This window comes from Ciconia boyciana, chromosome 3 (genome assembly GCF_034638445.1).
Source record: "Ciconia boyciana chromosome 3, ASM3463844v1, whole genome shotgun sequence".
Lineage (NCBI taxonomy): Eukaryota > Metazoa > Chordata > Aves > Ciconiiformes > Ciconiidae > Ciconia > Ciconia boyciana.
In genome coordinates, this window is record NC_132936.1 from 59,751,237 (window position 1) to 59,764,293 (window position 13,057).

General features: G+C 39.7%; 1 protein-coding gene across 1 annotated transcript in view; it reads left to right on the forward strand.

Annotated features, from left to right (window-relative positions):
* RNF217 (ring finger protein 217) overlaps positions 1-13,057 on the forward strand; it is a 68,552-nt gene that overhangs the window by 37,884 nt on the left and 17,611 nt on the right. Inside the window, exons 3-4 of the mRNA XM_072855781.1 lie at positions 4,929-5,093; positions 12,483-12,684. Of these exons, the coding sequence (XP_072711882.1) occupies positions 4,929-5,093; positions 12,483-12,684 (367 nt within the window). The remainder of the gene's footprint in view (positions 1-4,928; positions 5,094-12,482; positions 12,685-13,057) is intronic.

Here is a 13,057-nt window from a genome sequence, read left to right on the forward strand (position 1 = left end):
TTTTCTTGTTCACTTCTGTCAAGAGATACACATCACATAAAAGAAGGGCTTGAGTGCTTGGCTTTGGAAATGTAAATGTTTTTTCTATCCAGTTGTTATATAAACTATCTTCTGTTTGAACTACTCAAGAGTTTCTGAAATTCATTGCTCTACAACTAGTAGGAATCTGTACTTGCAAAGATGCTGTGATAGAGTGGATCTGTGTAGTTCATATCTATCAGTTCCCCCTTTTTGGATCAGATTTTAACCTTGAGTAGCAGATATCTTCATGGCTACACATCGCTTCAATCTGCCTTGAGCCTGAACTGCTGCGGACGTGGTGATTTTGCCGTGTTCTCCCTCCTTGCTCTCAGCTGTTCATTCCTGCCAGCTTGCTTTTGCTCATGTTGATGTTTTGGTGTCACACTGGGAGCTGGATCAAAGATCAGCTCCAATGGGATACAAGATTTGTTTGTTTTGTTGTTGCTTATTTTCAGCTGGTACAAGAGAGGGGACGGGTTGGTGATGAGGAGGAGGCAGCTGTTTTGGCAGGAGCCCATATTTATTTTGGAATAAAGCAACTGTGTAGCTGTAGCTAGAGATTGTAATTCATGTAATCAGTTAGTTGCACAATTAATTCAGCCATCCTGTTATATAGCTAGCATTCCACTAAGCAGCAGAAAATGCCGTTAAGTTTTTTGCAGCTTCAGGCTCTCAGAATATTTTTAATGTGCAGTCAGTTTTGCTGTTGTCGTCTCACATCGAGCAGTGTTTTGTGTTGCTGTTACCTACCAATTTTGAAAGGTCTTTTCCTGGGAGGTGAGGAAAATGATAGTTAGAATAGTTTGCAGTAAAGAGGCTAGCTAAGAAAATGGAAAATGTTAGCCTCAAAGGTCATTGTTTCAGAAAGCTGAGAACCAAAAGGCTTAGTATGAGATGTTGTGTAATCTTTTCTATTTCAAGGGAGAGTGACCTCCAGATGGCATAGAAGTTTGTGTATATATCCATCCTCTCAATTCTGATAGACTGAAATGGAAGTCGTAAAATAAATGGAAAAATGTTTGTGTGAGGAGAAACATACTTGAAAAAACACTAGATTAATGTTTGGGTTTTTTTCAGATATATCTGCTTTGCTGGACTAATATATTTTACTGCTTTAAATTATATGTAGATAGCATTTCTGTGTCCTCATTATGATGATTTCATGCACTAATACTGAAGCATAAAGCAAATCATACTTGAATTCTTTTCTTTCAGAAAAGCAGAGAAAGAATGGAATAAGGATCTGAAAGACTGCTGTAATTGCTCTGTTGTGTTCCTATTTCTTAAAGCACACTGGTGTCACACTACATCCAAGTTTGAATAGGTTTAGGGGGGGGTTTTGCGGCCACTAGTTCCAAGAAAAATAAGGTCCATAAATACTTAAAAGAACATACTTTTCTTTGCCTGCTTAATGTATGTTCAGACAGTATTGAACAACAGAGAAGTCAAGTGGCCCATTCAAAATGTGAAAACTATTTACCAGTTCAGTTTTGTGGAAGGTGCTATCAGGGGTGGCAGGTGGAAGAGGAAGCTAGGAACTCCAAACCTGGTAGTGAAGTAGACAGTTCCTACTAGTTTACTTCAGTTAGGGCCATTCATGGTAGCAAATGTTATTCTGAGTTCATGTGGTTAATAGCCTCATCCTGTATTTCAGTACTTTCTAAGTAATGTATTTGGAAACATCTGGTGTCAGTGTGCATGTGTAAGATTTATCCTGGTGGCTGCTATATTTCTTGCAATTGTATACATGCTATAATAGAAAGTTAGAGCCTGCAATGAATTTGTGTAAGATTTTCACCCAAAAAAAACCCCAAAACCAAACCCACAGAACTTATGTTTTAAATTGTGTTGGCATTTTGTTTAAGACAGAAGCTTTAACTTGCAGCTTCCCAAATCTGTTGGTTTGGGTTTGTATTTTTTAACATTCATGCTCCAGCTCAAATGTCTGAATACTGCAACTGGTAAAAGCTTTCAGGTTGCAGAACCCTTAATGGTGGCTACAAGCTTCATCTTTGGCTGGGGCATAACAAATACTGAATAATACAATGCGATGCCTGCTATAATCTGTCTTCCCAGGAGTAGGTCACTGTGACATGCATTATTGAAAAACGTAAATTCAAAGCTTGGGGGGGGGGGAGAAGGAAAAAAAGATAGAGAGATATTGGGCAGGATAGTCGCTAGTAATCTAGTCTATCTTGTGCATATTGGTTTCTAAGGGATTGTGGAAACATATATTAGTGCTCTGTGTTAGTTTGGTTAGTAGCAATAAATATGCTGTTCTTTAGATTCTTCAGAGTGGTTTCCTCTTTCCTGATAATCTGTTTTTATTAGGAGAATTCATCTGGGAAGCAGAGATGCAGGATAGTGTATTTCCTTTGGTTTAGCACCTGGGCCAGCAGACCAACAAATCAGAGAAAGGGCACTGGTGATATTTTGTATTGCTTTTGTTTTATATTTTTTCTTGGCCTTAGACATTACTGTGTTTTCATGCAAAAAGTAATAATGTTTGTAATCCACACATTGCAGCTTTAATGTGTTGTTTCCCTACAAACAAGTTTCATTTGTTGTTCTTTCCTGTTTTTGTGCTGCCTACCTGTGTCTTCAGTAACTTATTTCATTGACAGAAAGCATGTGATAAGTGCAGTTTTCTTCTGTGTGAGGTATCTTACTGTGTGCCTTAGCAAAAATGTCACTTTGTAGCTATAGAAAGCAGTAAGTCATACTTGCACTTGCAGGTACAGCATATCAGAATTTAATCAATTTTAATATTACGCTCTCTTTGAGTCTACTTGATATGAAGGAGATGTATGTATTCTAACACTTAAATGCACGTACTATTTTTTTTTAGAAGGAAAATGACTAGTAGATGGTAACTGACTAAAGTGTTAATGTGTTGAATAATAAGAAAATCTGTCAACTTCTTGATGCTGCTTCCCTTCTCTGCACTTTAGCCTTATGCCCAGGCAAAGGATCTTGGAGGGGGAAATGCTGTCTTATGGGAAGTGAAAAAATTATTAATTCTCTTGATCATTAACTCCCATTCTTGCACTTGCCGATCTATAGATGTCGATCGGCATAAAGAGGTACGCTGAAGTGATGCATTGAGCAGCACATCATATAGCCCACCATTAAAGGTAAAGTACTTGGTTAAACAGTGCTGCACAGACAGAGGTACATCACTGTATAGAAATGAAGCTATGACTGTTAGACACGGCTGCAGTGTAGAAAAATATTTGCTTTCTACAGGTGAAGTTTTAAAGACAACCACTGAAAAATGGGTCAGCTAGGGTCATAAAAATGCTCAGCTTGAGCCGTTATGTCAATTAGGTTTTTAATGTGAGCCATTAAAGACAAAAAACCTAAATGCTATCTCTGTCTGTAGAACTCTAGGAAATAGTATTAAGGGTAGCAGACAGCATCATTTCTCAGTCATGCATCAGAGACCAGATCAGCTTTGTATTAGCATGCTGATAGTGATGGATGGAGGAATTGCACATAGAAATAATTTTTGGCTGCCCCCCAGCAAAATACTTAGGGGAGATCAGAGGGCCTGCTTTGGACTCTGACTGGAGCTGAGGCAGCACCACCAGTCAGTGTGTCTGAGCAGAGGGCATGGCAACTGGTGGGAGTGAGGACTTTGGAAATACGTTTTGGGGGCCTCACATGTGAGTACACCCTAGGAAGTAGTTTCCTGAACAGCACCTCCACACCATGCATGGCCAGCACAGAAACGTCTGTAGTTCAGTTGTGAACCAGGTCTGGACACAGATACAAACAAAAAGCCTTTTTTTGTCTGATTGAATTCCTCAGTCCTGTCCATCCACTGGTACAAAGCCAGGGCAGTGCCAGGCGTGGGCTGCAACTGGAGCTGGTGGACAGGGCTCAGCAGTCACTTGAGAGATGTGCCTTCCCGTCTTTCGGCTGAGACGTTTTGCAGCCAAGCGCAGCAGAAGTGAAGATGTTGCAGGAGCCTAGATGTGCCTGTGTCTAATGCGGCTGCTAGTTCTTGCTTTCCTTAGTCATGATCCAGGTAGGAGGACTGTCTTTCATCAGATAAGCACCTGCAATGTGCCTCTATTTATTACTTCTACAAACACAGCAGCTGCCGTAGCTTTTTTCAAAAAAATAGCCAGGCTCTGGAGGAAGACATGATGATGGCGATGGTACCTGTTTGACACAATGATTTAAAAGCCAGGGAGTGGGAAGAATAGATCCTTTCTCAATTTAAGGAGCTTGGCTTGTGGTTTTTGCCGTTAGGTGTGGTCTGTAGCAAGCGGGCTGTTTGGCACAGCCTCAGCTCACCCTTATGCAATCAAGAGCAAACGGAGGTGCCCGACTTCCACGTGGTAGTTGTGGCCTTTGGTTGAGATCCTTGCTCTTGGCCCCCTTTTTAGCAGGACCATTTCTAATAGACGCTTCATAACCCATTCTGTGCTCTGTAGAGCCCCTTCAGAAGACCAGCTACTCCCTGGTGATAGCCTTGGCAGTGAAGTTTATAACTAGAAGACTGAGATCCACTGCACTGAAAACTGGCTGCTAATTTTTAGGTGATCTCATGCACATATTGGAGGCAATTGAATAAGCTTCCCGGATTTCGCCTTTTGGCATTTGAGCCACATGGTGAATTCAGGCAGCAGTTCCTATGCTTAAACTAAGCTACTTGTGCTTTGTTTGACTGGGGCCTTTCTTGGCTTTAGCAATTAGTTCTGTATTTTCTCTCTTTTAAAAAAGAAAAAGAACAAGTTAGCTTCCACAACTTCTTGTGTTTTTAAAACAGACATTTCAAAAGGTGTTAGACCTTTACTGGGCAGCTACTCTCTTCATTGAAGAGCAGTGGTTTTAAAGCAGGCTTTCCAGTTGGGTCAGCGCCCAGCTTGCAGACATGTGGTGTTTTCTCATTTATACAGATCCAGTGTCCATCTTGCCAATTTGTCTGGTGTTTCAAGTGCCACTCTCCCTGGCATGAAGGCGTTAACTGCAAAGAATACAAGAAGGGAGACAAGCTGTTGCGTCACTGGGCCAACGAAATCGAACACGGGCAGAGGAATGCCCAGAAGTGTCCAAAATGCAAGGTGAGCTGCTCTCCCTTGGCTTGCAGGTAGTGGCTTCAAACCATTTAAATATGTATTTAAAGTAAATATTTGTACCTTCTGCTCGGCATTGGAAATGGAATTCATGCTTGCTGTGCAGATTCTTGTCGATGACCCATTGAGAAAAACAGGTCAGATGTATTTACTTGCTGGTTCCCGCACTGATTCTGCAGAATCTCTGCACGTAAAAGAAACGTTAGGGAAATCCTAAGAGGAGGCTTTAACGTATGCTTATAATTAATGTGTGTTACAGTACCAATTTTTCCTAAAATAAAGCATTAAAGCTGTAAAGAAATGTAAAGCTTTAAAGAAATATGGTGCCCTTTGTCAGGTTTTCCAAAGAGCTTGGGTGAATTGAGTTTGAGTAAGGCAGAAAGTACTCTATCAACAAGTTAAGTAAGGGAGACTTTAAGATTTGGCAAAAACAGAGGGGTTTTAGGATTAAATGTCAATTCTTCACAAGCCTTTCTCATAAATTAGTTTAATTTTCAATAGACTGAAGTGCACTCCCATGCCCTAAAAACATCATTAATCCCTTCCAGGATAGGAAATATTTCCCACTACTCAAATGGGATGCAACAGCCCTGCACACCCCTGCCCCAGCTGGCCTTAAACAAAGGTGGCCATTATGTTTGTTCACTATTTTTTTCACAGCACTTATCTCCAGCTACTGACAGAGTAGTCAGTCAAAACCTTGCGAGCACTATGATGGTGGGAGTCTGTCCCTCTTTTTGAAGGAGTGCCTAACCTGAACCTATTTATTGCTCTACATCTATTTCATGGAGAGGACCAAGTAAGGAAACTGGAACATTTGGTAGGAAACAAATATTGAATGGGAAGATTTACTTCTAAAAGTCCGAAGTATACTTTTGTCACACTTTGAGCCTTACCCTGTGCAAATAAGAGAATGTTTATCAGTTTACTGAATGTCTTATTTTGGTCTTGTGATGCCATAGCTTGAAATTGAAAGATTTGGAAACACTAGGCAAAATTCAGAAAGCTCTGAAATCAGCAGTTGGTCGTTTACCCTTCCTCCTGCACACACGTGACACATGAACAGAGTTTTAACAGCTTGCCATTTGGTAAGACTTGATAGGTTTGAGCCAGTTCTAAAAATGTTCACTTTCTGGGAAGTCTTACAGTAAAATCCTCTTAGAAACTTTGTTCCTTTTGGAGTGGGAAGAAGTAGCTGTTTTGGTTTTTAACTCTTTGACTTGTGTCCAGACTCAGATTTTATGACAATGCGAATGATGTAACTATTGAAATAAGTTGTCCAAAAAAAAGAATAAAATGCACCAAGCAAAAAAGTATGAATGTGGAAAAACAGGGGAAAGAGGGCTGCTAGCTGGAAAGAGAAAGGAAATAAAACTGCTAAGCCTACAGTGTTTATCGTTAATAAGTTTTAAATTTAAAATGCCCAGTGATGGTTTTCACCATCTTCAAAAGAAAAGTCTGGACGCTTGAAACTTATGCAGGTTAAGTCACTAATTTTGAAGCCTGAAGTTGCATGAGTTTGGCTATTAATTCCAAAAAGACTTCAGGTTTCTTTTCATAATCAAAAGAAAATAAAACCTCCTCCATGGTGGGAGGCAGTATGGAAAGTTAACAAAACTAGCACAGAAAAAGAACCTGTGTTAGCAAGTCCTTTCTGGTAATGTGGTATTATAAGTGAATATCGAAGAGGGAGTTCAACCTTTTCATAAACTGTATCGCTACCCCTGCTCCTGATATTTTTCTGCAGAGGTGAAAAAAGTTGTTCTTGCCTACAACCTCCAAAATATTTATATCAACACATTGTTTGTTTATTTTTAAATCAAATCTATAACCAGCAAGTAATCAAAAGAACCACTTAGCCAGTGGTTATTAGTGGTACTGGTTTTGGGGGTTTTTTGTTTGTTTGTTTTTTGGTGTTTTGGTTTTTTTCTCCTTAATACGTTATTGAGTAGTTATAAAAAACACATTTTATGCAGCCTTCTTCATCTTCATCACAGCATGAATAGATGTCTGGGCACATGGGGATAAACATACCAACAGTTACCAATTTGGGGTCAGGGGACTGGAGCTAATACTTTCTCTGCCTCTCTCTCCAGCCATTCCCCCAAAACCCCTATATAAACTAACATTGAATCAGATGACTCATATTTCCGAATAAAACAGAGAAAAGAGTGACAGAGAAAACAGAGTTGGTAACATACTATTTGATTTATCCTTGTTCCAGATCCACATAGGCAATGTTTCAGGTGACAACATATTTAATGTTGCTATGTGCATATATTCTATTTAAAGAACCTCTTTCATGGTTTGGTTAAAAATTTGCAGCAGCCCAAATTGACAGATTGAGGAAAAGTCAAGAATAAATTGTAACTGTCAAGATATTAGTATTTAATCTTTATGCTAAAACGGAAGCTAACAGAAATCAAAAAGGTAGAAGCTTCAGTAGAGGTAGAATTTCTTTACTGAGATAACTTGTAAAATTACTGGTAACTTCTAAAGTGTGATACTGATTACAGTGTACACTGTGACCATACTTTACAGATATCTCCTGGAGATAATTATATATACACACAGACTCTTTCTTTAAGTAGCTGTACCACAGTGAAGTAGAATGCACAATTATTATCTTGTCTGGACATGCAGGTGAGAAAACAGGAGCACTCTCATGGTGTGTGTATATAGGCAGATCCTTAGGCAAGTATTCACAAGTTTTTCGGTGGTTTTCATGAGTGCTTTGAAAGAACATAATCCTTTGTAATGTGAATACTAGCAGGCACTGTTAAATAAGCTTAAACTTGATTCCTTTTTCCTGTAGGTGCACACAGCTTTAGTGTACCTAATAGAAATAGCTCATAGTTACCTGGTCTCTCTAAGATATGCTTACCTAAGCAAATAAAAATGTTACACACTGTCAAAATACATAATTGTGGATTCATTTTGTGACTACATATCAGTATGGAAATATTCCAAAATGCTACTTTTTTAAAAAATAGATCTTAAATTAATTTTGACATATTTTTTGTTTTTAATAGAGCCTTTTCCAAATTTATTATACACTATTTTGAGAAACTCAGCATAGACCGTTTTTCTCAGCAAGACTTGTCGAAAAAGTGCTGGTCTTGTTCTAGAGGGAGCTGGCTAATGAGTGCAAATTTGATACATGTTATTAGATGCCTTTTCATAAAATCTATAACCTTATTTGTCTTTCCCACTAATGTTTTAGGGTTTTATTTTTTACAATTTCTTGCAGCAACATGTTTGCAGCAAAATGCCTTTCTTTCCACAAGTGTTTTTACAGTACAGCAAACCAAGGAAGTACTTCATATTGGTGTTATCTTACCACAGATTTCAAAAACACCACTGTCTGATGGAACACCAAACAGAGGCTCTAGCTTAGCTTCAAACAGCAGCAGAAATTTAAGTAAACAAGGATGTCAATGCAAATCAAGGAATATGTACTTACTATCTGTGGATTCACTGTTCTGATTAATATGAGCGTTATCAAATAATTTGGGGCATAGTTTTTGAAGGTGCTCTGCAAATTTTCTCATCCTCTGGAGGAAGGAGGGTCCTTGCTTGTATATGAAGGGATAAAGCTGTGCACCAGGTTTTCTTCAGAAGGAGTGGAGGAGAAGTGGCTACTCTCATCCTCAGATCTCTTGGAAGTGATTTCCCTGGAAGATATCTGTGAGAGGGCATGTAACATGCAGAGGGGCTACAGTGAGGGTCTGAAATAGCCACTGTTGTTCCCTTAAGAGTCTGAGCTCTGTGTACTTTGCCATTGGTGTGTAATTTTTACCCTTTTTGTTCTGGGGGCCATTCTTGGGTTTATGAATAACTAAACCTTTCCCCGTAAGGTGAGGGTACATCTTTGGGTTGGAGCAGGCTCTGGGTGCAGGATGAAGCCAGTAGCGCTGACTGAATGCTTGGAGGCAGAAACTGGGCTTGCAGTCGTCGTCCTCTCACCTTGCCTCCTCCACCCCACTGTGCTGCTGAGGAGCCTGCAGTTACAGGGCACCGAACCCCGCACAGCCGCAGCTAACTATAGCGAGCCGCATTCCCGGCCCCGTGCATTCCCCCGGCTGCCTGCTGCGTGCCGCGGTATTGCCAACGGAGCAGGAACACTTGTGTGATATCTGACCCATCGGTGATTGCTTTCCCAACCTATAGATTTGTAATCCATATCTGTCAGTGGATTATCCTGAGGGGAGGGAGGCATGTCCATGTGAACCAAAGCTGAAGTTGATCTGGTGAGATGTCATGTCTTGGGCTCGAAAGCAGCCTGACCGAATCATACAAAGTTCATCTGGCATTGTCAGTCTGTGTGCATGTGATAGGGAGTACAAGCCCCACATCTAAGGTTGTTTGGTTTTTTTATTTTATTTTTTTAATGAAGTCTCCCCTCACTAAAAAAGGGAAAGTTTTTGCAACAAAAAATATAGGCAAGTACAACCAGTTGTTCCAGATTTGCAGCTTTTGAAGACAGTTATATAGATGCAGATAAGTATTCACTAAAATTTTTTTAATACTTTACTTTTTGAAGAAGCAAAGATAAAGTATATGCAATTGCAATATCTGTCTGTAAGAAAATAAATCCTGTATCAACTTCTTTCTGGACAGTATGCCTGGAGGATTTAGAGCAGAAATAAGTAGGTTCAGACGTGATTTAGGAGTGGTGCCTGCCTAACTGGAGCTGGGATGCTTCTGGGAAAGCATGGGTAGAAGGATGGCAGGCAGTGTCTAAGAGGTGGGTACTTCTGAAAGGTATTGATGGTAGAATGTATTGCCAGCTAGCTATTGCTAGCTATTGCCAGCAGCTCCTGGAAGTTCTTACTACCAAAGAAAATTAATTTATTTTTGAAATTTGAAGTAGTTTTGGTTTGCATCTAGGATTTTTATAGGCTCCAGGCTTGTACAGATTTTCATGGATGGATGGTAACTTAATAGATTGGGTTGGTAAGTTGGAGAAGAGAAAGGAGAATTCAACAGTCTTGATTCAAAAGAAAAGAAAACAACCAGTTAATTCTTATTAGTGTCATAAGATCTAATTCCCTTATTTACATTTTTAAGTTGGAGATATGCCACTGAATCAGCAGATAAGGAAAGATACCTCTAAAGTTACAAAATTCTCTACAGTTGCTGTCTTAATTTCAGTCCCCTGAAAAACTAATCAGAATTATATTTTAAAGTTAATTTGTTAAAATACATTAGGTTACTACTAAAATTCCTTAATTTCAGTTCAAGTTAATATCTTAGGAATTAAATTAAATAAACTATGGCTCCATGAGTAGGGTCAACATTTTTTCATATAAAACCTGAAAAGTAAAAGCAAAAGTCAAACTGACAATATCCCTTTTAGAAGAAAATAGTGTATTACTTCAGAAGTTATGCTTAAGTTGGTACAATATTGGGTAGACTTTTCTTTCCACTTCGCTTGCAGTCAGTGCTTAAATGTGAAAGTTTTGAAGTCAAGTGGCTTATAAAGCTCATTCAGCAATGGTATTTTTTCAGGTGGTTCTGGAAGACAGGGCACCTGTGATACAGCAGGCTTCCTCAGGGTAGAGGGGGGATAATTGCTTGGTCAGTGTATTTGCATCCTTTCTATGGGATGAATGCAAGTCCACTAGAATACTTGCCCACTAGAAAGTAATGTTTTATAGCCCAGTCCTCTCTTTGTGAACGTCTTTCCCCTCTTACGTGTAAAAGAAGCACTTGAAAGTGCAGAAATATGAATTCTGAGATCACTACTGTTGGCACAGAGATGTTGGCAGGTGTACCTGGAACTACTGTTAACTACCTCTGCCCTGGAATCTTTTACCAGAAGTATTGCTGGTGGAAAACATCACTTTGTTACATGTATGAAGTGCCAGTTTCAGTAGCTGTTCAGGTGAGCGAGATTTCTCAGACCCCAGATGGACCTGGATCAGCACCAGAGAACAAACACACTTGACCCTCTCAAGAATGCTGGATACCCCAGGAGTCACAAGCCTCTCTTGAGGTGAGAGGCTTCAGTTGTACGTGAGCTTTCAGCGTCTCTGGTGCTTGCAGGGCCACTGAGTGGTGGGTGATGCCTTGTCTTTACCTGTACCTCCCTGCAAAATAAATACATGTAGATATGGATAAGAATTTCAGGAAGCATTCATTCATCTGTTGCAAGTTTCAACAAATAAAATTCCAATTGGATGTAATGGAAAAAAAATATTCCCAGGGAGGGTGGTGAAGCATGGGACAGGTTGCTCAAAGAGACTGTGACATACCCATACTTGGAAATTTTTCAAATCGAGTGGGATGAGGCCTGGAGCAATCTGATCTGACTTTGAAGTTAGCCCAGCTTGGAGCTAGGGGTTAAAATAGATGACCTCCAAGAGTCACTTCCAACCTCAATTATTAGGTAATTTTATCTGCCATTCCACTGTGGAGCATGGTCTCGGGGCAGGGAGGTCTTCAGCAATTTTGTGAGCTAGGAAAAGTGTGTGTTTACCACCCCGTTAGCTATGTTTTTAGTTGGCAAGATTCAGAAGTAGCTGTGTAATCATAGTTGATTTAGTGAAATACTCAGCCCCAGAACTACCCTCTCTCTTAAGACTCTCAGAACTATTAACTAAAACTGAAGCCTTACCAAATCTATGCAAAGTAGGTAAATGTACCAGTTTTGCAGAAGAGTACATGGAGGTACAGGAACGGAGCTGTTTATGCAGACAATCAGCAGAAAGATGGATGTAGAACTTAGGCAGCCCAGCTTCATGCTGTACTGTGGGCATTATGAAAGCTCAGTGTAATTCTTTTATACGGTTTGTGGAATCTTTCTTTTTTAAAAAAAAAAAAAAAAATCCCATACTTTTCAAATAATCCGCTCTAACAGCAGAGCCTTTCTGGTGTTTATTACAAAATGCCAAATCAATTTGTGATGGTAATGGGAAAGGGAGTGGAGCCACAGGTGGGATAAGAGGGAAACCCACTGGTGGAGGGGTCAAACTGAGTTCATAACTATATTTACTGTGCTGCTTTTATTTTTAATAAAGTTTGGTGCTAATGTGTCTACTTCAGTAATAAAAACAAGTTTTCAGTAAGGGCAAAGATCACTCAGATTCTCATCTGATACAAAGAGTGTTTAAACAAAGAAGGAGGATTATATAGAAAATTATGTGTGGAAATTTGGAAACAACTATAACTCACGTTTGATGCTCTGAAACATGCATTCGAAAACCATTATTGTCTTAGGACAGCTGCAATATTAATTAATGCAAATGCTGAGTTAAGCAGGCGGATGCTTGCGGTGTCTTTTCATCTGACGCATGGACTGCACGGAGTAGTGTCTACTTTCCTGTGCTTAGGGAGGCGGAAAAAAAAAATAATTTTTTTTTTCTGCTCATACAGATCCACATCCAGAGAACAGAAGGGTGTGACCACATGACCTGTTCACAGTGTAACACTAATTTCTGTTACCGTTGTGGGGAGAGATACCGCCAGCTCCGGTTCTTTGGAGATCACACCTCAAACCTCAGTATCTTTGGATGCAAATACCGCTACCTCCCCGAGAGACCACATTTAAGGAGATTAGTGCGAGGCTCTGTCTGTGGTGAGTGGATAAATGTTCCTTATGGAGAGCTGCACAATGAGGTGATTGGGTAGGGGGGGGCCAATAACAGTGAAATAAATACTGTTGGTTTAAAGTATCAGATGGGCAGCCTGTTGTTTCGTTCTGTAAAAGGTGGTTTATTAAATATATTTAAATAGACAGCATTTGCAGTCCCTGGACTGTGTATGAATAAGTATTGTGTCCTCTTCTGATAGCTTCTGTTTCCTAACCCTTTTTCATAATATGTAAACAAACTGGAAAAATACCATCAATATGCATGTTGCTGGCTGCGATGGTTATTCTAAAAGCATATAGGAGAAATGGATCAGAGCAGGAACCTTTTTTTAAATGAAACTCTGTGTCAAGGATTTGT